Source organism: Anabas testudineus, chromosome 3, assembly GCF_900324465.2.
Source record: "Anabas testudineus chromosome 3, fAnaTes1.2, whole genome shotgun sequence".
NCBI classification, from domain to species: Eukaryota; Metazoa; Chordata; class Actinopteri; order Anabantiformes; family Anabantidae; genus Anabas; species Anabas testudineus.
In genome coordinates this window covers 1,595,129-1,622,827 of record NC_046612.1, presented here as the reverse complement: position 1 = coordinate 1,622,827, position 27,699 = coordinate 1,595,129, and the positions used below count along the sequence as shown (strand labels likewise).

Sequence of the window (27,699 nt, the reverse complement as noted above, 5' to 3'; positions counted from 1 at the left end):
AATAACCTGTTGTTCCAGTTTAGTGAATGCTTTCAGTTTCTATAAAACAGGATAAAAGCCACAGCTGATGCATACAGCTCCAGAGGATCCTATCGCTTGATGTCAGGTAAGTTTCACTGAAGTGCTGTATGTTAAAAACATATTTTTAGTTTATTTTTATTTTAGTTTACTTTTTTTTTGTCCACTACTTAGTCATGTTTAGCAGCTTTCTTTCAGCATTATTCTGTCGTTTTATCCAGTCAATGACACACCACAGAAACTCTGTGTGCAGTGTTTTGTTTTTGTTTTTTTATTTATCTTATCTTCAACTGCCCGTAATGAACCAATAAAAATGCAATGTTTATAATTAAGTGAAAATAAAAGTGGTTCTTGAAGGTAAAGATTAAATGTTTACTTATTTTTTTATGTTTGAACTACAGAGACATTAAGTGAAAATTCAAGGCACTTCTACAATGAACATGGAAGAACAAGAGGTTTCAGGTACACTTCCAGAACACTGAACTAAAACAACCTGCTTTTATCTTTACTAGAATTTAATCTTATCTTTAAATTCTTAAAAATTCTACTCAACTTTTAGGCTTAGAAAACTGTGTGAATATGGCTCAAGATAAAGAAACAAACATGATGCCTAACAGATTAGAGTTTAAATTAATCACAAGGTTCGTTCAATTAAAGAAGTGGAATTCAAGCTCTTTTTTGGGAAGCTATGGGAAAATGTGTAAACTGTGGCACCTTTTATGAATCTTATCAATAGCAGCTGCGTAACAGTATAAATGTGCTTAAATAAACAATGGTCCCCAATGAATAGATGTGTTCAAATTAGCTTAGAAAAATCAATCAACATTTATTATTGAATGTTATTTTATTCTGGTATCCTGGTAGGTAGTCTGGTAGGGAACAAGAAACATTCAAAAATTCACCAAAACAAAGATGAGGACAATTAAAAAAAAAACCCAATCTTTAAATAATTCAGAACTTACACAAGTAAAACTAAGATTTACCCACTGACAGCGCAAAATGAACAGAAAAGATCATATCTACTAAAGAAGCTTTAAAATACCCAAGGCAAAATAAAGAATTTCATTTAATAGCAGTTTGTAGAACTGTGAGGTTTTGTCCCTTGACAAGTTGATAAGGTGAACACGACAACACTATAACTGGTTAGATTATTTATTTATTTAAGAGACCCAGGTGGGAAAGAGAGAAACAGTAAAGGTGAGTTGGTAGCTGGAGAGCTGAGGGTTCTGGGAGACGTAGCGAGACAGGTGAGTGCTCTGCCAGAGAGCTGAAGATTTTGGGAGTTAATAGATGTATTTATTCAGTAATACTGTGTGATTCATCATGTCCAATCATTAAAATAGATCAACGCATAGAACAGCACAGCCAAGTTTCCTATCTACAGTTTCAGTAGTCAATGATATTGTCTCCACTACGAAGACATGTTGTTGATAGCTTACTAAGAGATATTTGGAAGTTTAGATATTTACCAATATCCACACTCTTACTTTTCCAGACAGAAGGAATCACAGCTGTTAAAAAGGTCTCATTAAAGATGTGTGCTAAGTGGGAACAAATAGTGGGAGCACTGATAGGAAGGAGAAAGAGTTCAAGGTTGTCTAGGTCAATGAAGTTAAAGTTTTTTTTACTCATTAGAAGTCCAAAAAGCAAAACGTTCAGTAGAAACAACTAATTAATGTTAGTAATAGTCACACACACACACACACACTTATACATGTCTCTGCATCAAACTAGTGTTAAAACTTCCTCCTTTGTCATAAGAGCAACAACAGGATTCTATGGTTTGTATTTCCAGTGCATCCTGACCTTATTTCCAGCTTTCTGTAACAATTCTGGTTTCATTGGGCCCAATTAAAATGCAAGGCACAAGTAAATAGAAAAATAATTGTATTGTCAAAGAATCTTTGTAGAAAGATACATGGACCATGCAGGGGAAGCGACTAACAAAAGACACAGAAATGTCAGAAAAGAGGATGAGATTCTTGACTCAGGCAGGAGAGAAACCACATCCAGTTCAGATATTATCACTCCTTTATATGCAGACATCTGCCACTAAATTTAGTTTGCTTAGCTTTTGGTGAAACCCAGTGTCCTTAAGACAGTTAATGGTAATGGACATATTGCTTCTTGTTTTCCAACTGTCCCTGTCCCACCCACTGCTGATTTCCTGCATCAGGTGTTTTCAGCCAATCAGAAGCTAATTGGAAAACAAGCAAAGCATTGGGCTATGAGGACTAGGTTTGGTGACCACTGAGTTATAAAATTAAATCAAAAATAAGTCATGAACCACTGGTAAATGTTAAAAAAGCTGGAAAGAAGGATACTGGATGCACATTTAACTCTTGACCTAAGAAATAAAAGTATTGTTTGAAATTAGTTTATTTGACAACGGTTGTGTAGTAGGTGCAGATCTACAGTGGGTCAAGTAGGCCAGCTGCCCATCCTAGTGTAACGCACATAGACACTCCTAACAAGTTCCAGCGTACTTGTTCCTAAACCCCTAATAGCACAATAAAATTATACATTTTCTAAATTATGTCCACAAACTGTTCAAACTACTGAAAAAATATATAATACAGGAAGGAAATGAGTGATTAGAATTTAGTCTGTGTCACATCAACCTTTCCCAACTTGGCTCTAACTCTTCCAGCTAAAATTAATTCACACAGTTTTATTCTCATTATCACAGAGTTTTAATGTTGTCTGTGAAAACATGGATGGAATGGGTCCATCTATCACTATGGTCTTCTTCCCGTTTGTCTACTACTACTATATCCGTAGTAACTATATATACTTAGTAGTACTATATACTTAGTAACATAATCTCTACAACAATACACGAAACACAGTACAAGAATAACACACAGAATAGACAGTAATAACAACTAAACACACAGTAGGACTTGAATGGAAAGTGACTAAGTTACACATTGTTAAACCATCAGCGTGGACACTGACTCTCTGTCAGGGAGTCATTGTACAGGCTGATGGCTGTTGGCACAAATGACTTCCTGAACCGTTCCTTGTCGCAGCGGAGCTGGAGAAGTCTCTGACTAAAACTGCTCCGCTGTTTGATAAGCAGGCTGTGGAGAGGATGTGAGTTGTTCTCCATGATGCTCAGCAGTTTGTGCAGCATCCTCCTCTCCACCACCTGCTCTAAAGGTTCCAGAGGAGCCCCCAGCACAGAGCCAGCTTTCCTGATCAGCTTATTCAGTTTCTTAGTGTCGCTGGCTCTGATGCTGCTGCCCCAGCAGATGACAGCAAAGAATATCACACTGGCTACGACAGACTGGTAGAAGATCTGCAGCATCTTGTCGCACAAATTAAAGGACCTGAGCTTCCTCAGGAAGTAGAGTCTACTCTGTCCCTTCCTGTATACAGCCTCTGTGTTGAACTTCCAGTCCAGTCTGTTGTCCAGGTGAACTCCCAGGTATTTGTACCTCTCCACCACCTCCACCTTCTCACCCAGAATGGACACAGTGTCAAAGCCAGTTTTCTTCCTCCTGAAGTCCACAACCATCTCCTTGGTCTTGCTTACATTCAAGGTCAGATGGTTGTTCCCACACCACTTCACAAAGCTGTCCACCAGACCTCTGTAATCGGTCTCATCCCCACCGCTGATACACCCAACCACTGCAGAGTCATCTGAGAACTTCTGCAGATGGCAGGACTCAGTGTTGTGCTGAAAGTCTGAGGTGTACAGGGTGAAGAGGAACGGTGAGAGGACAGTCCCCTGAGGTGCTCCTGTGCTACTGACCACCCGCTCAGACTCACATCCCTGCAGACGTACAAACTGTGTTCTGTCTGTCAGGTAGTCAGTGATCCAGGAGGCTGTGGAGGAGTCTACCTGCATCTTCAGCAGCTTCTCTCTCAGCAGGACAGGCTGGATGGTGTTAAAGGCACTGGAGAAATCAAAGAATGTGATCCTCACAGTGCTGTTAGCCTTGTCCAGGTGTGAGAGAGCTCGCTGGAGCAGGTAGACAATTGCATCATCTACTCCAACCCGGGGGCGATAGGCGAACTGCAGTGGGTCTAGTGATGTCTCAACCTGAGGTCTCAAATGAGTCAGAACCAGTCTCTCCAGGACCTTCATGATGTGTGAGGTGAGGGCGACTGGTCTGTAATCATTTAGAGCAGAAGGAGATGAGGTTTTTGGAACTGGCGTCAGACATGATGTCTTCCAGACCTTTGGCACCTGCTCCATTCTCAGGCTCAGGTTGAAGAGGTGCTGTAGAATCCCAGAGAGCTGCTCAGAACAGGACTTCAGGACTCTGGGGCTGACACCATCAGGTCCTGCTGCCTTATTCTGGTTCAGCTTCTCCAGCTGCCTCTTCACCTGGCTGCTGGTCACTGACAGATGGGTAGGGGGGGTGGGTATGGTAGAGGAAGGGGAGGAGGGTGACGGGGGGATAATTTTGTCCTTAAGAGTTCCAGTGACGGGTGTGGTTTTATGACCATCTCTGATATTCATTGTAGGATGGGTGTGGGGGGACATCAGTGGAGACACTGTTCTGTCTGTGAGTCTGACAGGGCCAGGGCTTATTGTTTGAGAAGCACCTCACTGTCCTGGTTGGGATGATGTTGTCCACTCTGTGACGCTGTCTGTCGTGGATTGATGTAATCTCCATGTTGGTCACAGAAAACTTTCTAGTCTGTGGCTTCAAAGCACCCCTGCAGAGTCTCAGTAGCTTCCTGAGACCACTTCCTTACCGTTCTCATGGTCACTTTCTGCTTTTGAACAATAGGAGTGTAGACGGGGGTGAGGAGCACCAGGTTGTGTTCAGATCTGCCTAAGGGAGGGAGAGAAGTGGAGGTGTATACATCCTTCACGTTTGCATACAGTAAATCTAAGGTCGTATTGTCTCTGGTGGAGCAGTTGACAAACTGGTAAAAAGTGGGAAGAGTTGTGTCCAGAGACGTGTGGAAGTGGGGTGAAACCCCACATGCATTTGAAGGAGCTTTCTTGTCATGATGTTGGTGGCTCCTGTTTCGTCGTTCGGCCAGCTTTTTACCCCAGTGGAGTATCTGATAACCAGCAGTGCATAAGTGTTGGACTCTAAAGTACTTGCCTTAATCTCTGCAGGTATTTGGTGATGGCAGATTTCCCTGTGGCCTCTTTGAGATAGAGAGATTAGGTAGACATATTTGATATAAAATAATTACATTTGGTCATTTACAAACTTTTTTATTTAAAGCAACTTAAAAGACAGGAAGGGTAACAGTAAGGGTCTTGCCTAAGGACCCCTACTGGAGGTAGGTCACAGCTGGGATTTGAACCCCAGTCTTCCAGCTGTAGCAATCTTACTACTACATTATCCAAAGAAACAACCCCAGATGTATTGATGTGGTACTTATTCTCCTATCTTAACAGCATCCTGTCATTATGGGATTTGTAAACTCGATCTTTTCTCTCTTCCATAGCCATAAACAACTTTCTCTCCAAACTTGGTCTGGAGAAATTTTATCCCAACAAGCTCACACTTCAGTCACTGCTGGAAATCAATAAAGACAGTATATATGAAGAGAAAGTTGAATCACTGGAGAAAATACCGTGGTGTTTTCTCAGGAAACTATTTCAAATCAATGTTGGGTGCAGGAACTGTATACACCTAACAAACAGTGATGATATTGATGAGGAAAATGATGATCTAAGTGATTTTGACATCTTCAATGCAGATGACTTCAAAGAAAATAAAATTAACCCCCTGGACCTCATCGTAGCACTTTTCCTTTGTGCTGACAGTTTCTTGCAACAAGAAATGGCCCTCAAGATGTCAATGTGCCAGTTTCCCGTCCCACTGCTGTTGCCACATGGCCACAGTCAGTGTACGCTGATGCTGTGGGCTCTGAGAGACATTGTCAAAGAGTGGCGTCCATATCATTTGACTGAATCAAGAGGATTTGTCCAAGACAGCATTGTACAAGCCAAGTTGCCATTCTATTCTTTTGTCAGGCTGAAAAACTGTAGTTTGTCAAAATCTGAGCTCTTGAATCACGCTCTAAGCTATAATCAATACAATCACAATATCTTCATACACAGAGAAATGAAAGGACGAGCAATCACAAAGAAAATTGCCAATGGATTGGTGGAAGTGTGCTGGTACCTTCCTAGTGGTATCAGAAATCTAGATATCTTTCCAGGACCAGTTGGATTTGCCAATCTGAGAGGAGACATCTGTGATTCAGTTAAAGAGTTCACTTTTCTTTTTCAAATGTCAACTGCCACCTTTGTACTCTTGGACAAAGTTGAAGAAGAAGAACACAAAATTCTGGCTTCTCTTCAAGATGTGAAATCCAAACTCTTCCTGGTTGTCAATCACAAGAAAGGAAACACTAGACAGGACACTATGTCTGTGAAGGCACTGGTTAAAGGGCTGAATTTACCCAACAGCAGGTTAAAAGCTAAAAGCCCAAGGGAAAATGTGGCTGAGTTTTCAGACAAACTTTGTTTAGTGATAAGTGAATCACTGAGAAATGGAGGAAACACAGTTATCATTGAAAATACACTTGACAAAGCTGTTGAACTTGATCTGTCTGTGGATGAAGTCAAAGGTGTTGGCCAGAGGAAGGCAGCAGAGCAGATTGTAGAAGGAATTCAAGTTCAGAGAATATCAGACTACAAGAAACAGCAACTTCCTTTGCAAGGAGATGAATGGAAAAGATTATCAGAGTTAGAAATGGAACAATGTAGCTTGAAGAAAGCTGGTGATGTAGGTGTGGAGGAATACAAAGCTTCATTACAGGTTGAAGTAGAACAGATTAAGAAACAACTTGGCAAATACAAACAATCCAGAGCGATGAAGTGTTTTATTAAACATTTATCAGAAAATAACACAGAGAAGAGAGATTTCTTTTATAAATGGATGAAACATAAACTTAATTCACATTCACAGTACGACACTGAACTACATGAATTACACAATACACTTAGAGAGGAATACCACAAAAAGGACAAAGATGTGAAGCTCATAGCAGAGTTAGATCAGGCTTTGCTGGAGAGCTCATTAGGAATAGAGCATTACATGAGAGAGATGGGACTGACCTACGAGTTCTCCAACTCAACAAAAGCTGCTGATCAAATAGCTCATCTCCCTGTTGTAGCAGCTGAAATGCTGTTGGATGGATATCCTTTAGAGCTGTTGGATGGAGATGCTTCCAACATCCCAGAGAGATGGGTGACAGATGTGTTGATGGAGCTTCACAAGAAGGTCGGAGAGAAGAGCAGACTGTTGGTGCTGACTGTGTTGGGTGTTCAAAGCACCGGGAAGTCAACTCTCCTCAACACCATGTTTGGTGTTCAGTTTCCTGTCAGCAGTGGCAGATGCACAAGAGGAGCTTATATGCTCTTTCTCAGAGTTGGAGAAGATATGAAAAATGAACTGAACTGTGACTTTATTGTTCTCATTGACACTGAAGGTCTAAAATCTCCTCATTTGTCACTACTTGAAGAGAGTTGTAAGCATGACAACCAGCTGGCCACCTTTGTCATTGGTTTAAGTGATGTCACCATCATCAATGTAGCAATGGAGAACTCCACAGAAATGAAAGATGTCCTGCAAATTGCAACTCATGCATTTTTGAGGATGAAGAAAGTTGGTAAGAAGCCAGTTTGTCATTTTGTCCATCAGAACGTTGCTGCAGTTTCAGCTTCAGCAAAGACAATGACTGAAAGAAAACATCTCTTGGACCAACTTAATGAAATGACTAAAACTGCAGCTGAAATGGAGAATCTGGTTTCTATCAAAACATTCACAGATGTGCTGGAGTATGACATGGAAAAAAACAACTGGAACATCCCAGGACTGTGGCGTGGAACTCCACCTATGGCCCCAGTGAACACAGGCTACAGTGAAGCTGTAGCAGATTTCAAGAGAAACATTTTGGAGACATTGTCAGGTGATAGAGGCAGAGAAAACATTCAGATCCCTGAGTTTTTATTATGGATAAAGAGCCTCTGGAAAGCAGTGAAATATGAGAACTTTCTCTTTAGTTTTAGAAACACTCTTGCAGCTCATGCCTATGACAAACTGTGCAAAGAGTTCTGTCGTTGGGAATGGGAGTTCAGAAGAGAGATATTTTCCTGGCAAAAAGCAACAGAGTTAGAAATCCACAATACCGACACTGAATCCACACTCCAACATTTAAGTGACTTGGTTAAGTCAAAAAAATCAAAGGCTTCAGAAGAAATAACAGCCCAAGAAAAGATAATGAAGCAGAAGCTTGAAGATTACTACAGGAGAAAAAACATACACATTGATTTGATCAGAAAATACAAAATAGATTTTTTCAACAGCATTAGCAGTCTTGCAAAGGAAATCAGACATTCTGTAAATAATAAACTGGATCAAGCTCTTGACTTGAGTAAAAAGTCAAAAGAGCTTAAGGACAAAATGAATAAATTCACAGAAGTGGTTGAAGAGCAGGTGCTACAACTTCTGAGTGACTGCAAACAATCCACACTGTCTGATGAAGAGCTGAGAGATGAGTTTGAAAAGATGTGGACCAAAGAAACTAATAAAGTGACCGGTTTAAAAGAACAAAACATATGTGAAAACATCCTGAAGCTGTTGAGAGCAAGTTTCGGAAATCGTAAGGTGAATGAGTTCTTTGAGAACATTGGAGACCTAACAGAAATTGGGAGAAGTTCATTCGAAGTGACTAGTTCTAATTCGAGTTGTTTATTAGCTTGTGTACCGGTGAGTAGGCCTACTTTGCAGGACATAGCTGATAATACGATTGAGTCTTGCAGACAGATTTTAGTTGATGTTACAAAGAAAAACACAGATTATCATGAGTCTTTCACAAAGGATCTTCTGGACAAAGTGGAAGAATCTCTTAAACCACATAAAAACACCAAGTTTGAGTTTGACCTGAAACTTCACATTTGTGGCATCGCCTCAAGAGAGTTTGTTCAAATGCACAAAACATTCTTGAGAACTCAGCTGGAGAAGTTCAAGACTCAGTACTTGTTGGAATTCCTTTATGTATATAAACTAAGATGGACAGATCACAAAAAAAGCACATAAAGGAAGTGATTTTGTCTAGTTTTGTATCAAAGCTTTTGTTCATCTACATTTGAAATTATGAAATAGATATTAAAGATTCAATATAACAACACATCCTGACACTTTGAGAAGATCAAAAAGAAGAACGTGGGCTTGGCAATCGCAAAAATATGACGGAATAACATAGCACCAAAAAGATCCCTGATCAAAGACCTTTTACTTTCAGTAGAAGCTGGAAACTGCTTATCGTTTCAAATCCAAGCCAAAGCTCTACATCCATCAACTGCCTGAGGCACTGAAGGACCAATGAGTGAGCTTTTTAAGAGGATGTTTGTCTGTGAACAACAATGTTAATTTAATAATGTAGAATGTGAAGCAATAAACATAAGAAACATTCTGCAACTGTGCATTGACAAATTGTGGTTTCATACCACTTTATGGTGTCTGACATGGATTCTGATACTACTGCTTCTGCTGATACAGACACCATATTTGTTCCCTCTTTTAAATAATTAAGGTGTAAAAAACGTGTCAACGGATGCAGTGTGTTTACCTATCTATCAAAAAAGCATACCTAAGCTATATGCCAGCTTGGAAACCTGACATCCTTTTAGGCCATGATGAGACGAAAGCTGGTCAGAATTAGCAGAAAGGGAAATGGAACAGTAGCCCGGTGTTCTTGCTGGTTTTCTATTGTTAGTTTCTTTATGTTTATAGAAAGATAAATTCTCATAAAATATAAAAATTTTATTGTATTCAGCACAATTTTATGTTTACTTCACATTTATTTATAAAAATCCCTCAAATAAAACTGTTCTATTGATGACATTGAATGAATGTAATGAATTTAACAGGTGACAAACTTTTAAACATTTTATTTTATTACCATGTCATTAAACGTTTTCCTGTTCTTGCTGGATTTAAGTTTGTCATTGCATTGTTTTAGCACTGTGTGTCTGTGTGAGTTACACTGTTTTGGATACATGAGATGTGGGATTAATGCAAAGTAAATGAGTAATTTAACTTGAATAGAAGGTCACATATCTTTAAGAAGTTGCCACTGAACAACAATTTGGGGATTTCTCAAGCTCTTGATAGGTGAGCAGATCTCAGACCTGCTCTCCCACTTTGCCATTTGCCATTGACAGCCCCCCGCCCCCTCTCCATTAGAGTAGAAAGATGATGTTCATTATGTAGGACTCCTCAGTAGAGAATAGGAAGGGCTGAGGAGCAAAAATGTGTGAAATGGCTGGATACAGATACTTTACTGGATACAGTCATGTGCAGCTTACACTGGTGCCACTTGTACAATTGAACTCTACCAAACTCTTGCTATTATGCATGTGCCATATTGCTTTTATTTCTTAACTATAGATTCCACAATTGCTCCAAATAAGTCCAAGGCGGGTTTTTATATCAATATAAATAACTTGTGCTTTTCAGTAATCGTATTGAGGAGTTGTTTGGAATGTTTGTTTGCCTTGATGTACACTGCTCAAAAAAAATTAAAGGAGCACTTTGAAAACACATGAGATCTCAATGGGGAAAATCATGCTAGATATCTATGCCGATATAGACTGGGTAAGGTCTAAGGAACGAAAACACGCCACATCATTCGATGTAAATGTAAATGATTCAACTAACAACTGTAGATGTTACCTGTTGTGGGACCTAAAAAGTGTTCCCTTCATTTTTTGAGCATTGTTATTTCTATGAATTACATTGTATGACGTCATGATGCGCTCATAGTTAATTGTAAGTAGCTACTTATCTGAAATAACAATATTACTTAGTAAACGATTCTATATGTTTTTAGCTCTAGGGTTCCTCTGGAATAGAAGAACTGACTGACATCCTCTTGTCACAGTTTAAGGAGGGGGACGAGGCAGGTCTGAATTGAACCAGGATTTATTAAAACACACTACAAAAACCAGGGAAACTAAGGGGGGTGTCAACCGACACTACAAAACAGGCAGGAAAACCGGGATACAAAGTGACAACGTAAAACTAACAGAATGGCTGAAAACAAAGTAGCAAATCAGAATCTCAAAGTACAAAGCAAAACCACTGCTCAAAGGCAGGAAAACACTCACGGGAAACACAGGTAATAATGTCCAGAGTTCAGAGGGGGGAACGAAGTCCAGGGAATCCAGAGGGGGAAGCAGACAGGGCTGAGGAGGACGGGCAGGAACAGGCATGGAAAACAGGCTGGAAACAGGTTGGGAGCGACGACGAACTGACAGAGGGGAAAAGGGCTGAGGAGAGTTATGTAGGGGAAAGTGGGCACAGGTGAGTCCAATGTTCAGCTGATTGCTGTGAGCAGAGGGAGAGAATGGGCTGGTGGGCGGAGTCCAGAGGGAGAGTGAGGTGGAGAAGTGAGGGAAATCCTCAGCTTGGCCTGATGCCAGGCCGAAACGGTGACACCGCTTGGATTCAGAGACGTACAGCGTAGGCAAAACATGAACAAAGTGACAACACAAAATCCAATGCACTGACGCAAGCAAAAAAACTACACACTAACTATGAATACAAAGTAGCAACAAAAACGCTATACGAAAGCTAATAAACAAGAGTAATCCAAAAAACAAACAAACAAACTGATGTGTGGGGGGAAGTGCAGAAAGCAGTGCAGTCCAGGGTAATCCAACGAGCGAAGGAACAAAAGGTGTTCAATTTGACAAACCAGAACCAAATGGAAGACTGAGGGGAGCTTATAAAGGGACGGGGACCAACAGGTGAAATGAATCCATGATTAATGAGCCGTGAGTGGAGGGTAAGGAGGTCCAAGTATGGGCAAACAGGAATACTCAGAGTTAATACAAAGTCAATATGATAACTTAAACAGTTCTGTGGATGTTGATGATTACTACATCATCGGGATCCTCTGCAAAAAGAACCAGAAGCAGCAGAAACTGCACCGGTTTAGAAGGCCAGTAACTGCACTGTCACGAGCTGGAGAATCTTTATAACGACAGAGCAATAGTAAATCAATGAATACAACAGTCACTAGATGGGAGGAGATGACGTAGGGTGGGTATGGTGGTCTGGGTGGAAACCGGAAGTGACGTCACGACCAAGATGGCCGACCAACAGAGAGCACATGGACAAAATGGAGGACAATGGAGATGGTGAATGGTGGTGACTGACAACCGGTGGAGAGAGTCCAGGAGTGTAACCAGAGTATCACAGAAGCACAATGATAAACAGTCACAGAATGTGATGGAAACCAATGTCCAATGTGGGAAAACAGTGTCAGGTGAAGAACAAGGCAGTCCAAACAATAAATCCAAAGGCTAAACTCGGAGGTCAAGGGGAATCCAGATCATACACAGTTAGGCAGTTTAGAGATAAATCTGGCAGGCAAAATCCACAACAGAACAGACAATCCAGGTCGAAAACATTAGGAGGTCCAAACAGTCTGAGCAGGGAAGAGAACAACGAGGGAGAAAACAGATCAGAGGGGAAACACTCAATGAACCAAAGGGGTAGACGGGAAGCAGGGTCAGGTCAGGCTGGTCCAGTGAGGGGGAATCCAGGGTAGATGGGGTAGAAGGGGTACAGGTCCGGGAAAGGGAATCAGGCAGGTCCAGGTACAGGTCTGGTACTGTGAGCAGGGGGAATGACAGGGAATAAACAGAACTCACAGCACCAGGTGTTCAGGCGAGACACAGGGTCCAGAGCAGACAGAGTCCAAAAAATCCAAAACAAGTCAGTCCAAGAGAAACGCTGGATAGTGTCCGGATGTAGAGAACAGACTATCAGGGGAGACAGGTGAGCAGGCTGGTATTTATTAGTGGGGGAGACCAGGTGTAGTCAATTAGGTGAGTGTAGGCAATCAGACTGGGAGGAGAAAACAGGAAGTTATCAAAATAAGAGCATGGGGGAAATACAGGCAGCCATGAGGCTGGAATCATGACATGCACATACAGTGTAGAGATATACAGCACCAAGGAGGAAGATACCTGCAGAGGAGAACAGAGAGGAGAAAGAACAACTATGTGAGAGAGAAGACACAGAGTTACGTCTGAATATCTGCAAAGAATTCTACTAACAGTAAAATAGATTTAAAAAAAAAATCTTAGCTATTGGACATGCAAATCAGATTTTTGTTCTTAGCACAAACATGTTGAAAAATGATGTTCAGTCTGATACAGAACTACATTCTGTACGCTAAGTCACTAACGGGAGTATAAGGATGCATTTTAATGCTCACAGTAACTCCAGATGTAGGGCTGACTGGCCGCCACTGAGTGAGCAAGTGTTAGTGAAGTATAGAAACAGAGAGTTTATTAAAAGTAGATAAAACTTATTACTGGTTTTTAAGTTTCAAATCAGCCCTTTGCACCAGCCAGCAAACATATGAAAAGATTAGGCCCAAGCAGAGGTTGTCATTTCAAACAAACATAGGAAACAAGATATAAAAGCTAGGACAGGAAGAAGATTAACTGCCCGTCCAAAATAATGATCCCCACCTGGATTTAACCAAGCAAATAAGTAAGGTTATGGTTATTCCATCCATGGATTTCTTTTCTCCCCTGATGTGTGACAGGATTCATTCAAACTGTTAAAGAGTGGTTCAGGGAGCATGACACATAATTATTTTCACAAATGCATTGGCCACCACAGATTTCAGACCTGAGAATCTTTGGGATGTGCTGGTGAGGACTTTGTGCAGCGTTCGACTCTCCATCATCAATACAACATCAAAAATTAATGCATCAGTCTAATTAAAGTTGACTGAATCTTTGAACACCTCTCTGATTGTTCCATCAATTCAAACAGAGCCAGTGCTGTAGGAGTTGCACGCCCTCTGCTGGCCAAAGGGAAATAACGTGTGTGTCAAAATGTGAAACTCACAAATTATTATTTCTTTTTTAATTAATGTTGAAGTAAAAAAAAAAAAAGAAGAAGATGAATGTGACAATAACAACTTTATTTGTCCACTTACCTGCTCAACATGAAGTTGACTGGACTGTGTTCAGATGTGAGGATCCAGGTAATCTGGACTGAATTTATGCTGTTTTCATCTTAAATTGTGGGTTTCATCCTGTGAATCCTGAGTCTTTTTATTTTGATTATATCAACTCATAAGTGTATTTTTTCAATTACATTTTCTTTGGTTTTGAAAGACCAGTCATTGATTATTTAACTGATGCAGGTTTAAATCTTCTGTCTTCCATTATATCACTTCAAAATTGTTTCTGCTTCATCACAATGAACGGAATGTTAGTTGATTCAAGATTCAAAATACTTTATTAATTCCAGTGGGAAATTGTTTTGCCTAATTACAATTATTCTCAACACAGACAGTGTTGTTGTCACAGTGGTTTCCCTGAAACTAAGGTCAGAAAGTGTTCAACCATCAACAGCTCAAACATCAGCTGTAAATTACTTTGTGGGTGTACAAAGACCTGTCACATTGTGCACATACAAAATCACTTTGTCTATAATTCTTTGAAACATTTCATTTCTGGTTTGTTCTTGTGCTGCTCTTTGATAACAGAGCTTTAAACTATCCTTGAAAAGTTGCTGTACCGGGTAATTGTGATGGGTTTGTGTTAGAGTTATTTTACAAAAACACACCTCACAGGACCAGCAATTATTTTAGTAGAGGCATTTATTTCTTACACAAGGAGGCAGATCAACACAAATACATTATGTGCAGTTCAATGCCCAGGTTGCTCAGGCAGCCAGTCTCCCACAAGTCTTTTTATACATGAGCTGTTTTTCCATCACATTACATGTAAATGTAGTGTATATACAATTGTCTCTTTGTCCTTGGTTTAGGTGTTGTTCCTGTCTTCAGTCATCTCCATGCCCAGAATTATGAGGTGTCCCCCTCACATTCAGTTCCACAGCCCCTCGACAGTTACAAAGCTGCATATAACTCTTTTAGACACAGTTCATCTGGGGAATGTTAGTTAACAAATTAACCAAGTGAAAATGTTAAACAGGGATTTTCCCAACAGGCTGCTACAATGAACAGTACAACATAAAAATGTGTCTTTATTCACTTTTTCTACTCAAAGGCATGGACTGTTAAAAGTTGAAAGATTGAAGTAAATTATTAATTTTTTCTTTTTGTTTTTTTTGTTGGACAGTGAAAAAAGATTTTCATTAAAAAGGAACTCAGAAGACTACAGATAGAGACATAATCATTTATTTTATTCTTTTAAATAAGAAGCAAATACCACTGATGTGTTTTATTTCAAATGTAATTTCTCTTTAACATTACATATCTGGAGAGATGGGAACACTGCGACTTCGTCCCAGTTTTAATTTTGACCCACTGTGAATTTGAGTTTGAAACCCCCGCCTTAGTTCAACTAAGCTGCTCACATTGAAACTGTGAAAATATATGACAAAAGCTTAATGACTCATTAACTTAAAATGACTAATTTCAGAGTTTTGTTGTTTAGTAAAACTTACGTTAGTTTTATAGTGGATGAATACGTTTCATTGCAGCGCTCTAACACAGGTGGAAGGAAACAGTCCTGATGACTTTGTTTTGCCGTCGTCTTTATGCTAATGTAACTCAGCTCAGACTTGTGATGTTCCTGGACCTAAACTAATAATATTAACAGTAACTGACCACATGGACCAGGTGTTTTACTGAAACCACATCATGGTCATCATTGACGACCAGCTGACCTTCACGGAACAAATCGCCACAGTCTCTAGGTCTTGTAGATATGCCCTCCACAATATCAGAAAGATCAGACCCTATCTAACGGAGTACACAACCCAACTCATTGTACAGACGTTGATCTTATCTCGCCTGGATTACTGCAATGCACTACTGATGGGTTTACCGGCATCCACGACCAAACCCCTCCAGATGATCCAAAATGCAGCAGCACGCCTCATTTTCAATCAACCAAAAAGGTCTCATGTCACACCGCTCTTCAGATCTTTACACTGGCTTCCTGTGGCTGCAAGGATCAGGTTCAAAGCTCTGTCTCTTGCCTACAGAGTGGTTAACTCCACAGCTCCATCTTATCTCAGTTCAATCATTCAGGTCTACATCCCCTCCTGTCCACTGCGCTCAAACGGTGAACGACGTCTGGTGGTACCAGCACCACACAGTCGACACCAAGGAATACTGTTCAGCTCAGTGATCCCACAATGGTGGAATGAGCTGCTTATCTCTGCACGCTCAGCCACCTCACTTGCAATCTTTAAAAAACTGCTGAAAACAGAACTCTGCATCATCTTACTTTGCACCTTTCTGCTCTTTCGTTCTCACATCTCTTGAAACAGAAACACTTTTTTGATAGCACTTTGCTTTGATGTTGTTTCTCCTTGACTTAGATTTTGTTTGCTTGCCTTGTTCCTCACTTGTAAGTCGCTTTGGATAAAAGCGTCTGCTAAATGACTAAATGTAAATGTAAATGTAAAAGTAATGATCAGTTCAACACTGAGTGTGAGTGCGGTGTATGAAGGTCTGTGTTTGTGTAGCTGTCCCACACAGGAATGTAGCAGAACACGCTGACATTACTGCAGCGCTCCGACTCCACCTGCTTCACCTGCTCATACCTCAGCTCTGCGTTTACCACTGTTCAAAATCACTGAGTATCACTGATCGTCACTCTGAACGAACCGAAACTAAACGTCCTCGAAACCCAGAAAACTGTAACTACAATAAAACATGAAACACATTATTACCTCTGTCCTGTAGAAGTCAGCTGTCAACACTTTACTTATCTAGTCACTGATAAGTTGAGATTATGTTCTGATCTTTAATTAAACTTGCTGTGTTGGAGTTATACCTTCCCTCAATGTTTAAACAGAGTTCAAATGAACAGAACTAAAACACATGTGTGTTGACACCAGAAACAAAAATCACAAATGGAAACTTTCCCTTTTTTCCGCCTCCTCATTTTTCCATGAGTTACAGTGATGATGGTTTCTCTGTGCAGGCTGCAGGTTCAGCAGAGCTCAAAGATCATCTGAACGCACTCACCTGTTGGTTCCAGCGTCTCCCTGTTCCTCTGATGCTTCTTTGTCAGCGTCCTGGGTTCAGGTTGGTGGTTGGATCGGTGTGTGTGACCCAAACACTCACCTCCACTTCAGCCAGGAGGAGGAGCAGTGACTGGAGCAGGAGAGGAATGCAGCCCTTCAGGGTGTAGCTGTGTGGAAAGTGATGTCAAAGTGAAACTGGTGGGAGGGGGTTAAGTTCATTTACATTTCCACAGGTACAGTTTGGAGTTTCTTCACTTTCATCTCAGGGAGAAACTGGACTTTGAGCTCCTCGTTCATTTTTACTAATCTGTATCTACATTTATCTTTATTTTGTTATTTTGCTTTGAAAACTTTCAGATTTTTATTTCAGTATAAGATAAAAGTCAAATCATGTGTTTCACTTCCTCCTTCATGATTTTCCCCCAAAACTAGAAATACAAGTTGTTCAAACAAACTCAACACTTCACTATCTTCAGTTCTGATACAGTCGGGACTTGTTACAACACCTGTTGACTCTAACTGTAGAGAGTACATGAGAACTCTACGTGTCCTCTATAATACTGCTGATTCTACTTTAATCAAAGGTTTAAGTACTTCTTCCACTACGGCTTCTATCTCTCTAAACTGTGATGTCACCGTGACACTGACACCGGATTCCTTTCACTGAGCGTGAATGATAACAACTAAGGAGTGGCTCCTGCTGCTCGTTCTTCTAGGAATCTCCAGCACTGTGCGTTTGTGCTGAGAAAGAACTCATCTGCTGAATGTTGAATTATAGCACCAGAACAGAGATGGTGTCAGCAGCAGATGTGCTGTTAAATTTTCTGCATCTTAAAGAATAAAATCCCAAACGCCATTTAACTACCACAGAAATCCTAGAAAACCAACAAATATTCAGCTTTGGGAACGTTTCATGATGCCCCAGAACAAACAAGTTGTCTGAAAACCACTGATGAGAGCTGTGTTCTAGCTAATGCTTCTGCCTGTATATTCAACTGTAGAGGAGCTGGAGATTATTCTCTGTAGATTTAAGAGACATGAGTCTCACACTGACATTTGATACAGAATATGAAGTACATTAACATTCAGTGTTTATTAGAAAACATTTTTACATGATGTTTGTAGATGTTTATCAATAATCACTTTGTACATTATCATATTGTTTGTTTATGAACTTGAGAAATAAAAAAATATCACCAACATTCCAGTAATTTTCAACCATGTAGTTTCTGTACACACATCATAAAAACAGTTTCACCATCATCAACAGCATCAGCTTCATGAGCTGATGAAAAATTTAGTAACCATCAAAAAACTAAATACAAATGAACCAAGTTTAATTAATATAAAATCATTTCTAACAACATCAGCATCTGTCAAAAAGAACAATAAACACCTGAAGGATTTAAAGTAGCTTTATCTTCAAAGTATTAGTAGATAAAGCTAAAAGTCATTTTACATTATCTGACATTTTTCAGGCTGTGGTACAAAGACACAACCATTACTGGACACAAGCCAGAGCTGGGATTTGAACCCGAGTCCCCAGGGTAGCGACATTACCTCTACACCATCCAGCCTCTTGACTGCTGAAACATTATGTATTAAAAACAAATAAATGTATGTTAAAAAAGGACTATGAAAGATATAAATAATAAATATAAAAGTCTTTATCTACATTTATGAAAATAAGAATGAACCATCACATCTGACCAAATGGAAAACATCTGTTTTGTCTTTGTAAACCTCCATAATCATCATCATCATTATACCAACAGCAAAATGAAGAATTAAAAAAAAGTCTTATCAATGAACAAAACAAGAGCAAATTGTCAGAACAGTATGTTGTTTACTTTATGTTGAAGACTTCATTCAGACCTTTCAGTACTTGTTCCCAGGTGATTCCCATTAGGCCTCTGAAACATCAGATTTCTGATCAAACCTTTTGTATTGTACCAGGACAATGGATTTGTTATTCATCTTGTTCACCAGACAAAGATTTGTGAGCATTTGACATCAGGAGCTTATTTAGACCTTTAGTCTCTTCACAATAAAACATGAAATGTAAAATACATTATTTTATTCACAGGACCCAGATAATGTTTCAGCTCAGTTCAATACATCTTTAAGGGTATTTCTTTGTTTGTTTGTTTTATTGGCTGATTTTTGTTGCTAGATGAAGAATTCTGCCACATTCAAGATGTTTGTCTGGACTTTATATTGAAGGCATCGTTCAAACCCTTCAGTGCTTGGTCCTGTGTGATTCTTGTCCAGGCCTTTGGAACATCAGCTGGCTTGGCCTTATATTCTTCAGCAAATCTGTCATTGTATTGTACCAGGACATATTTCCAGTAGTCAGACGCCTCTATGGTGGGATCTGGAGGAATGTGCCAGTCTGGATAGAACTTGGTGTAGTCTTTATAAGGATGACACTCCCATTTAGTGTCTGTGTTTTTGAATTTACGTTGACTATGCACATCTGTTGTACACAGTGTTTCAACCAACTTCTCAGTTTGGACATTTCTGTATTCACCAAGTCCTTGTGGTCGATGCACAGCTGCATGATGCTGCTTGTGTTCTTTGCCTCCAGCCTCACAGGGAACTTTACAAAATGGACACTGCTTTCCACAACCAAACACCCTGTTGAAAAGCTCATCCTGTGGTTTCACTGGAAGCTTATTCAGCACCTCAGAGACATCTTCAGAGTTGGAGAATTTGCTCTGAAGTTCTTCTTTTAGGTCATTTATTGAGGTCCTGAGGCTGTTGATAAATGGATGAAATGTGCTCTGGATTTGAAACAGAGTGGTTTTTTCAGCCTCCACTGAAATTGAGATGTCTTTGATCAAATTTTTACGCATGTTGCTGATGAGCTCTGTGATACTCTCCTTGGTATCTAGCAGCACTACACCGTCTTCACCTTTTGAGGCCAATTCTATTGCTTTTAGGATTTTGTTAATTATGACCTGCAGAATCTTTGATTCTAGTTTGTACAAAAAGTTGTCTTCCAACATTTTTTGCACAACATGGTGAGATATCCAATCCTTAACATATGTTTTATATTTACTAATGTACTTGACGAAACTCTCAAAGTCTTCCTTAAGCAGCAACTCTCTAAGGATGTTGTACTGGAAAAAGGAGCGTGAACTGTATTCTGCTGAATAGGAACCTGTCAAAATATCATCCACAATTTCTATTCCAAGAGACCTGTTGATGAAGTCTTCTACAGCAGGTTTGATGCAAAACTGCACAAAATTGTTTGCTTTGCGTTGGCAATCATCTCTTTGTTTGTACAAATCAAGAAAATCTGACAAATACTGAGTCTTGTACCTGTCCAGCTGACTTTTGGGATCTCTATCTCCAACAGGAATTTTCTGTGCATTTGAACAAACTCCCTTGAGGCAATGCCACATATGTGAAGTTTCAGATCAATCTCAAACTTGGAATTAAATTTCTTGCTGCAGTTTTTCAGAGATTTGTCAATTTTTTCTAGAAGATCCTTTGTGAAACAGTCATGGTAATCTTTGTTGGATTGTGCAGTATCATTAACAAACCATGTACAGGACTCAATGACACCATCTGCAAGTCTCTGCAGTTCTCTCTTTGTCCAGTAGGTAAAGATTTTTTTTTTTTTTTCCATTGTGCAGTGTTTGTATGTTCTTCTTTGACCTCGAATGGACACTTCCCAATTTCTTTCAGGTCTCCAATGTTCTGTAATTCTTCAGCGACATTACGATTTAAGAAATTCTTTCGGAGTTGCATCAGGATGTTTGCAGATATATTCTGTTCTTTCAGCCCAGACACATTTACAATGACTTCAGTCCACATCTTTTCAAACTCCTGTGTTAGTTCTTCATCAGTTAGTGTGGAGTGTTTACAGTCACCCAGGAGCTTCATCACCTGCTCTTCGATCACTGTTCTGTATTTCATCTGAATTTCTCGAGCCTTTCTTGAACTTTTTCTTAGATCAAGTGCACAATCCAATTTATTGGTCACTGAATGTTGGATTTCTTTTGCAAGACCTTTGATACTGTTGAAAAAGTCAGTTTTGTATTTCTCTATCAGATTTGCATGTCTGTCTTTCCTTTTGTAGTAGTCCTGAAGTTTCATGTCCATCATTTTTTGTTGTTTTGTTATTTTGTCAGACGCTTCTGATTTCTTAGACTCACACAATTTATCTAAATCACAGAGATCAGAATCATTGCCATCATTTGAGATTTCCAATTCTGCTTGTGTCTGCCAGGAGAGAATCTCTTTTCTGAACTCCCACTCCCATTCAGTGAACTCTTTGCAGAGGTTGTCATAGGCATAGGCCACTAGAGTGTTTCTGAAACTAAAGATGAAGTTTTCATATTTCACTGCTTTCCAGAGACTCTTCATCCACTCTAGAAACTCAGGGATCTGTGAGATTTCATGGTTTGGTTCATTTTGTACCATCTCCAAAAGGTTTTTCTTGAAATCTGCCACAGCTTCACTGTAACCTGTGTTCACTGGGGCCATAGGTGGGGTTCCATACCAGAGTCCTGGGATGTTCCAGTTGTTTTTATCCATGTCATACTCCAGCACATCTGTGAATGTTTTGATAGAAACCAGATTCTCCATTTCTGTTGCTATTTTAGTCATTTCATTAAGTTGCTCTAGGAGATGTTTTCTTTCAGCCATTGTTTTGTCAGAAGCTGAAACTGCAGCAACTTTCTGATGGACAAAATGACAAACTGGCTTCTTACCAACTTTCTTCATCCTCAAAAATGCATGAGTTGCAATTTGCAGGACATCTTTCATTTCTGTGGAGTTCTCCATTGCTACATTGATGATGGTGACATCACTTAAACCAATGACAAAGGTGGCCAGCTGGTTGTCATGTTCATAACTGTCCTCTAGTTCTGCCAAATGAGGAGATTTTAGACCTTCAGTGTCAATGAGAACAATGAAGTCACAGTTCAGTTCATTTTTCATATCTTCTCCAACTCTGAGAAAGAGCATATAAGCTCCTCTTGTGCATCTGCCACTGCTGACAGGAAACTGAACACCAAACATGGTGTTGAGGAGAGTTGACTTCCTGGTGCTTTGAACACCCAACACAGTCAGCACCAACAGTCTGCTCTTCTCTCCAACCTTCTTGTGAAGCTCCATCAACACATCTGTCACCCATCTCTCTGGGATGTTGGAAGCATCTCCGTCCAACAGCTCTAAAGGATATCCATCCAACAGCATTTCAGCTGCTACAACAGGGAGATGAGCTATTTGATCAGCAGCTTTTGTTGAGTTGGAGAACTCGTAGGTCAGTCCCATCTCTCTCAAGTAATGCTCTATTCCTAATGAGCTCTCCAGCAAAGCCTGATCTAACTCTGCTATGAGTTTTGCATCTTTCTTTTTGCATTGCTCCTTAAAACTGTTACGTAATTCAGACAGTGTTTTACGTGAATGTGAATCAAGCTTAAGTTTCATCCACTTAAAAAAAAAATCTCTTTTCTCTTTGTCACTTACAGATAAGTGTTCAATGAAACTCCTCACAGCTGTAGATAGTTTGTGTTTGCCCAGATTCTCCTTAATCTGTTGTTTATCATCCTGTAGCTGAGATTTATAGTCCTCCAGTCCTAGATAACCAGCATTTTTTAAACTACACTCCTCTTTCTCTAATTGTGATAGCTTTTTCCAATCTTCTCCTTGTAAAGGAAGCAGTTTTTTCTTATAATCTGGTATACTACATACCCTTATTACCTTCACAGTCTCCTCAACTGCTTTCTTTTGGTCATTGTTTGTGCATTCATCCACAGACAGACCCAGTTCAACAACCTTGTCTAGCATATTTTCAATGCTCATATTGGTTGTCAAAGCTGTCTGATTTAATGATTTCTTGATGACTGTGCAAACTTTTTCTGAAAAGCCTGCAACATTTTCCCTTGGTTGTTTGATTTTGATGCTGTGGTTTGGTAAACCTATTTTTTTCTGCATCATGCTAACAGACATATTGTCCTCTCTAGTGTTATCTTCATTGCGGTTAATAACCAAAATGAGTTTGGATGTCACATCTTCAAGAGAACTCAGAAGCTTGTCCTCTTCTTCTTCAACTTTGTCCAGAAACACAAAAGTAGCAGTTGACACTTGAAAAAGAAAATAGAATTGCTCAAGTGACTGATAAATGTCTCCACGCAAATTGGTGAAAGCAACTGGTTTTGGAAATTTGTCCATGTTTTTGTTACCACAGGGAAGGTACCAGCTAACCTCCACTAATCCATTGGCAATTTTCCTGTCATGTTCTCCTCCTTTCATATATCTGTGTACGAAGACATCAATAGACTGGTCATGGCTGAGAACATAGTTCAAAAGTTGAGACTTTGACAAACTACAGTTCTTGAGCCTCACAAAGGAGTAGAGTGGTATATTTGTTTGAACAACACTGTCTTCAACAAACCCTCTTGATTCAGTTAAATGATGTGGACACCATTCTTTAACAATATCTCTCAGAGCCCACAGCATCAGTGTACACTGACTGTTATTTCCTTTTGGTAACAGCAGTGGGACAGAAAACTGGCACATCGACATCTTTAGGGCCATTTCCTGTTGCAAGAAGCTGTCAGCACAGAAGAAGAGGGCTACGATGAGGTCCAGAGGGTTAATCCCTTTGTCCGCAGAGTCATCTTCTGTGTAATGGTCAAAGTCAAGATCAACGTCATTGTTTTCTTCCTCCTCATCATCATCATTATTTGTTAATTGTATACAGCTCAGGCAGTCTGCATTGATTTTAAACAGTTTTCTAAGAAAGCACCATGGTATGTCTTCTACTGACGTAACAGTTTCACCATCTATGCTGTCTCTGTTGATCTCTAAGAGTGACCGAAGAGTGAGTTTGTTGGGATAAAATTTCTCCAGTCCAAGCTTGGAGAGAAAGTTCAAAATTCCTAAAACAGATAAATCCAATGGGAAAAACGTCAGTAAAGGTTGCAAATAAACTACTTATCAACAGGTGTACCACTGGCCAAAAAACACATTTTTATAGGCAGAAGAGGAATGGGGAAGGAACCCACCCTTGACCAATGGTGTAGATTTCCATGTGCACAGTAAGGACATGTCTTTACCAAGGAAAACCTCCAAAATTAATGAGAGCATTGTTTTAGTATTACTATGACTTAATACAGATAATATAACAACTAATAACACATGACTGAAGCTGAACTTGAACTCAATCTGCTGGTGTGAAAGTCTTGGACTCTGCTCATTCGCCACTGTCCCCAACATACCTAAGTAGATCTCTGTTTCTCTGTGCAGATGTAGGGCAACACTTATTCATTATAGGTCTGATTTTAGCCAAACCAGTCGCTCTCGTTGCTCAGTCACTGAATCCAATGTATTTCAAAGTATTTCCCTGTTAGCAGGACGTAACCAAGAATTCACTTATTTATAGCTGCTTGTGTTTACAATCTATCGTGGTCTACCACCAATCTATACTGTTGGTTAATCTAATCTGCAACACTATTTGAAGAGTGACATAGCTTAATCCACAACTGAACAACCAAACCATAACTTCTTAACAATTTGTTTGAAGATGTAGAGAATATACAGGAGTATGCAAAGGTGTTGATTTGGTTAAATACATGCTGTAAACCAAGAAGCCATTTAAAAAAAACTTGTACTTTGTTATTGTACAGTCAAAAGTGCTGGAAAAAGAGAAAGATCTAAATCCAATACATATTAACTGTGACCAACCTTTGCATCCAACAAACTTTTTACAGCACTTCTTTAAACCTGTCTAAAACAGTATACATTAGTTTGGGTACTGCCATATATTCTACTAGCTGTGCTCCAGCTAGTTGTTAGCATTTTGCTATTAATATAACTGTATTTCATATATGTTAAATGTGTTTGTTTACGCCAGGTGATGACCTGGACTAAGGATCTATAAGTCTCTCCAATCTGAATCTTCTGCCTCAGAAAGAAGTTCATCATTTGTTCAGATACTTGTGCAAAGAACAAGATCCCATCTCCGGAATCACATTTGCCAAGAGCAGGAAAAGACTAAAAACTTTTGCTGAAAGCATTACCAAGGCCTAGGCACAAATATAAATATATTATATTTGCTTCATAGTTTGCTAGCATTTCTATTGTGAACATGTTAGCATGCAGATATTAACCAGAAGCCCAACTTGCCTGCCTCTGAATGACATTGTATACATTTATTAAAAACTGCAGTTGAATCAAACTGTACCCTAGCGCACAAGCGTCCTAAGGTTCTCGTGCTTTAGTTCCATTTCCATAACCATTATTACCTCATAATGCATAAAAAAAATTTAATGAATTGACTTTGAGGATAGGGATAAATGTGATGAGACTAAAAATGGCTAGATTGTATTACCAAATACTAAATATACACTTTCTTTTTACACAGATGGTGCAGAATCTTAGCCATAAGTTATCACAAGTAGGTGCGTGGACCCAAAAGCACAAGCTGAGGCAGGCTGGAGAGCAAGTGTCTTTTATTCAGCAGGTGGTAGATATATAATCCAAGAGGTGAACAGAGTAAACCAAGGACGCTGCACTAACCGGCAGGAGTGTAAGAAAACAAAAATACAATAACTGAATAACTGCACTGGCAGGGGAAAAAGTCCAAAAACAGGTTAATAACTAAAATTGGCTGCTCTAGCGGGCAGGTAGACAGACATACATACAGTCCAGAGTTAACGGTTCAGAGAATCTTTTTAGTTGAGCTGGTTTCAGGCAAACAGGTGTGGTCTTTCCAGAGAAGGTGACGAACTGACAGGGGAGCAGAGTTGTGGAGTGGGTTATATAGGAATGGGGCAGAGACAATGACACAGGTGAACCAGATGAGTGTTAACAAGGTGCCTGGAGGTTGAGGAGCGGAAATGTGCAGGGTATCTGAAATGAGAAAGGGGACCATAAATGAGTACAGACAGGAATGGCAGAGAACAGAATATGCAGAAATGGTGACAGAACCCCCCTCTCAACGGCCGGCACCGGACGGCCCACCAGGCTGATCAGGATGGGCACGATGGAAGGACCGCACCAGAGCTGGATCCAGGATGAACCGGGCAGGAACCCAGGAACGCTCCTCAGGACCGTACCCCTCCCAGTCGTCCAGATCCTGAAGACCCCGACCTCGCCGGCGGGAACGGAGGAGACGGCGGACCGTGAAGGCTGGCGCGCCACCAACGAGCCGGGCGGGCGGAGGAGGCATGGAGGCAGGAGCCAGAGGACTGGTCCGAACAGGCTTGAGGTGTGAGACATGAAAGGTGGGATTCACCCGGAGGGACCGAGGGAGCCTGAGTGTCACAGCCACGGGATTGACAATCTTGGAGACAGGAAAAGAACCCACAAAGCGGGGAGCCAGCTTTCTGGAATCCACCCTCAATGGTAGGTCACGAGTGGACAGCCAAACACGCTGTCCCGGGGCGTACTGGGGGGCTGGAGAGCGGCGTTTGTTGGCCGTCGTAACATAGTGGTGGGATGTTCTGAGAAGGGAGTTCCGAACTCTGAGCCATGTCCTCCTACAGCGTCGGATGAAGGCCTGAACAGAGGGCATGTCCGAGTCTTGCTCCTGGGATGGGAAAAGGGGAGGCTTGGAAAGGTGAGAAGCCAGTTGCTGAGGAGGGAAGGGAATTGTGAGCATATTCTGCCCAGAGAAGGAATTTTGACCAAGTGGAAGGTTCTTTCGAGCAGAGAGTCCTTTCCATATCCTGGTTCATCCTTTCGGTTTGGCCGTTTGATTGGGGATGAAACCCAGAACTGAGGCTGGCTGTAGCCCCCAGGAGTTGGCAGAAGTCTTTCCAGAACCTCGCTACAAACTGGGGCCCTCTGTCAGAGACGATGTCGGACGGCAGACCATGCAGCCGGAACACCTGTGACAGCATGACCTCAGCTGTCTCCTTGGCAGAGGGCAGCTTTGGAAGGGGAACAAAGTGTGCAGCTTTAGAAAATCTGTCAACAACAGTGAGTATGGTTGTGTTACCTTCAGATGGAGGAAGGCCTGTTATGAAATCCAGAGAGGTGTGACCAAGGATGCCGTGGAATTGGGAGTGGGTGCAAGAGCCCAGCAGGAGCTCTGTTGGAGGTCTTATTTTGAGCACAGGTAGAGCAGGCTGCAACAAAGTCCCTGACGTCGGCATGGAGAGTCGGCCACCAGAACCGTTGTTTGATCATGGCTAGGCTTCTATCAGATCCAGGATGACAGGCGAGGCGAGAAGAATGGGACCACTCCAAAACCTGTGACCTGAGAGCATCAGTAACAAACAGACAGCAGGGAGGACAGTCAGGTGGAACAGGGAGATTGGTGACTGCATCAGCTACCTGTTTCTCTATGGGCCAACGTGCAGCACCGATGAAGCAGGACGAGGGGATGATGAGATCTGCTGGCTCAGGTCCTCGGTGTCTGGGAACTGGCGGGACAGGGCATCGGCCTTGGTATTCCTGGAACCCGGCCCGTAGACAATAGAGAAGTTGAACCGGGTGAAGAATAAAGCCCACAGAGCCTGCCGTGCGTTTAGCCTCTTGGCAGAACGGAGAAATGCCAGGTTCTTGTGGTCGGTCCAGACCACAAACGGCTGTTTGCTCCCCTCCAGCCAGTGGCGCCACTCCTCCAGCGCCCACTTGATGGCTAGCAATTCTTTGTTGCCCACATCGTAGTTGCGTTCAGCAGGAAGCAGCATTCTAGAAAAGAAGGCACAGGGGTGTAATTTATTGTCCAACACTGACCTTTGAGAAAGGA

General features: G+C 40.8%; 2 protein-coding genes across 2 annotated transcripts; one reads left to right on the top strand and one right to left on the bottom strand.

Moving 5' to 3' along the window:
• Positions 1-84: 84 nt before the first annotated feature.
• On the top strand, positions 85-10,424 carry LOC113174413 (up-regulator of cell proliferation-like). The gene is made up of 3 exons (XM_026378402.1): positions 85-106; positions 420-480; positions 5,440-10,424. Exons 2-3 carry the CDS (start codon positions 453-455, stop codon positions 9,042-9,044), a joined length of 3,633 nt encoding a protein of 1,210 aa, XP_026234187.1. The 5' UTR covers positions 85-106; positions 420-452; the 3' UTR covers positions 9,045-10,424.
• Positions 10,425-18,085: 7,661 nt separating this feature from the next.
• Positions 18,086-27,100, bottom strand: LOC113174566 (interferon-induced very large GTPase 1-like). Its single transcript, XM_033325932.1, is given in 5 exon segments — positions 18,086-20,332; positions 20,335-20,604; positions 20,607-23,881; positions 25,965-26,577; positions 26,777-27,100. Coding segments are annotated over 5 exon segments (5,637 nt in total). The 3' UTR covers positions 18,086-19,177.
• Positions 27,101-27,699: the final 599 nt, after the last annotated feature.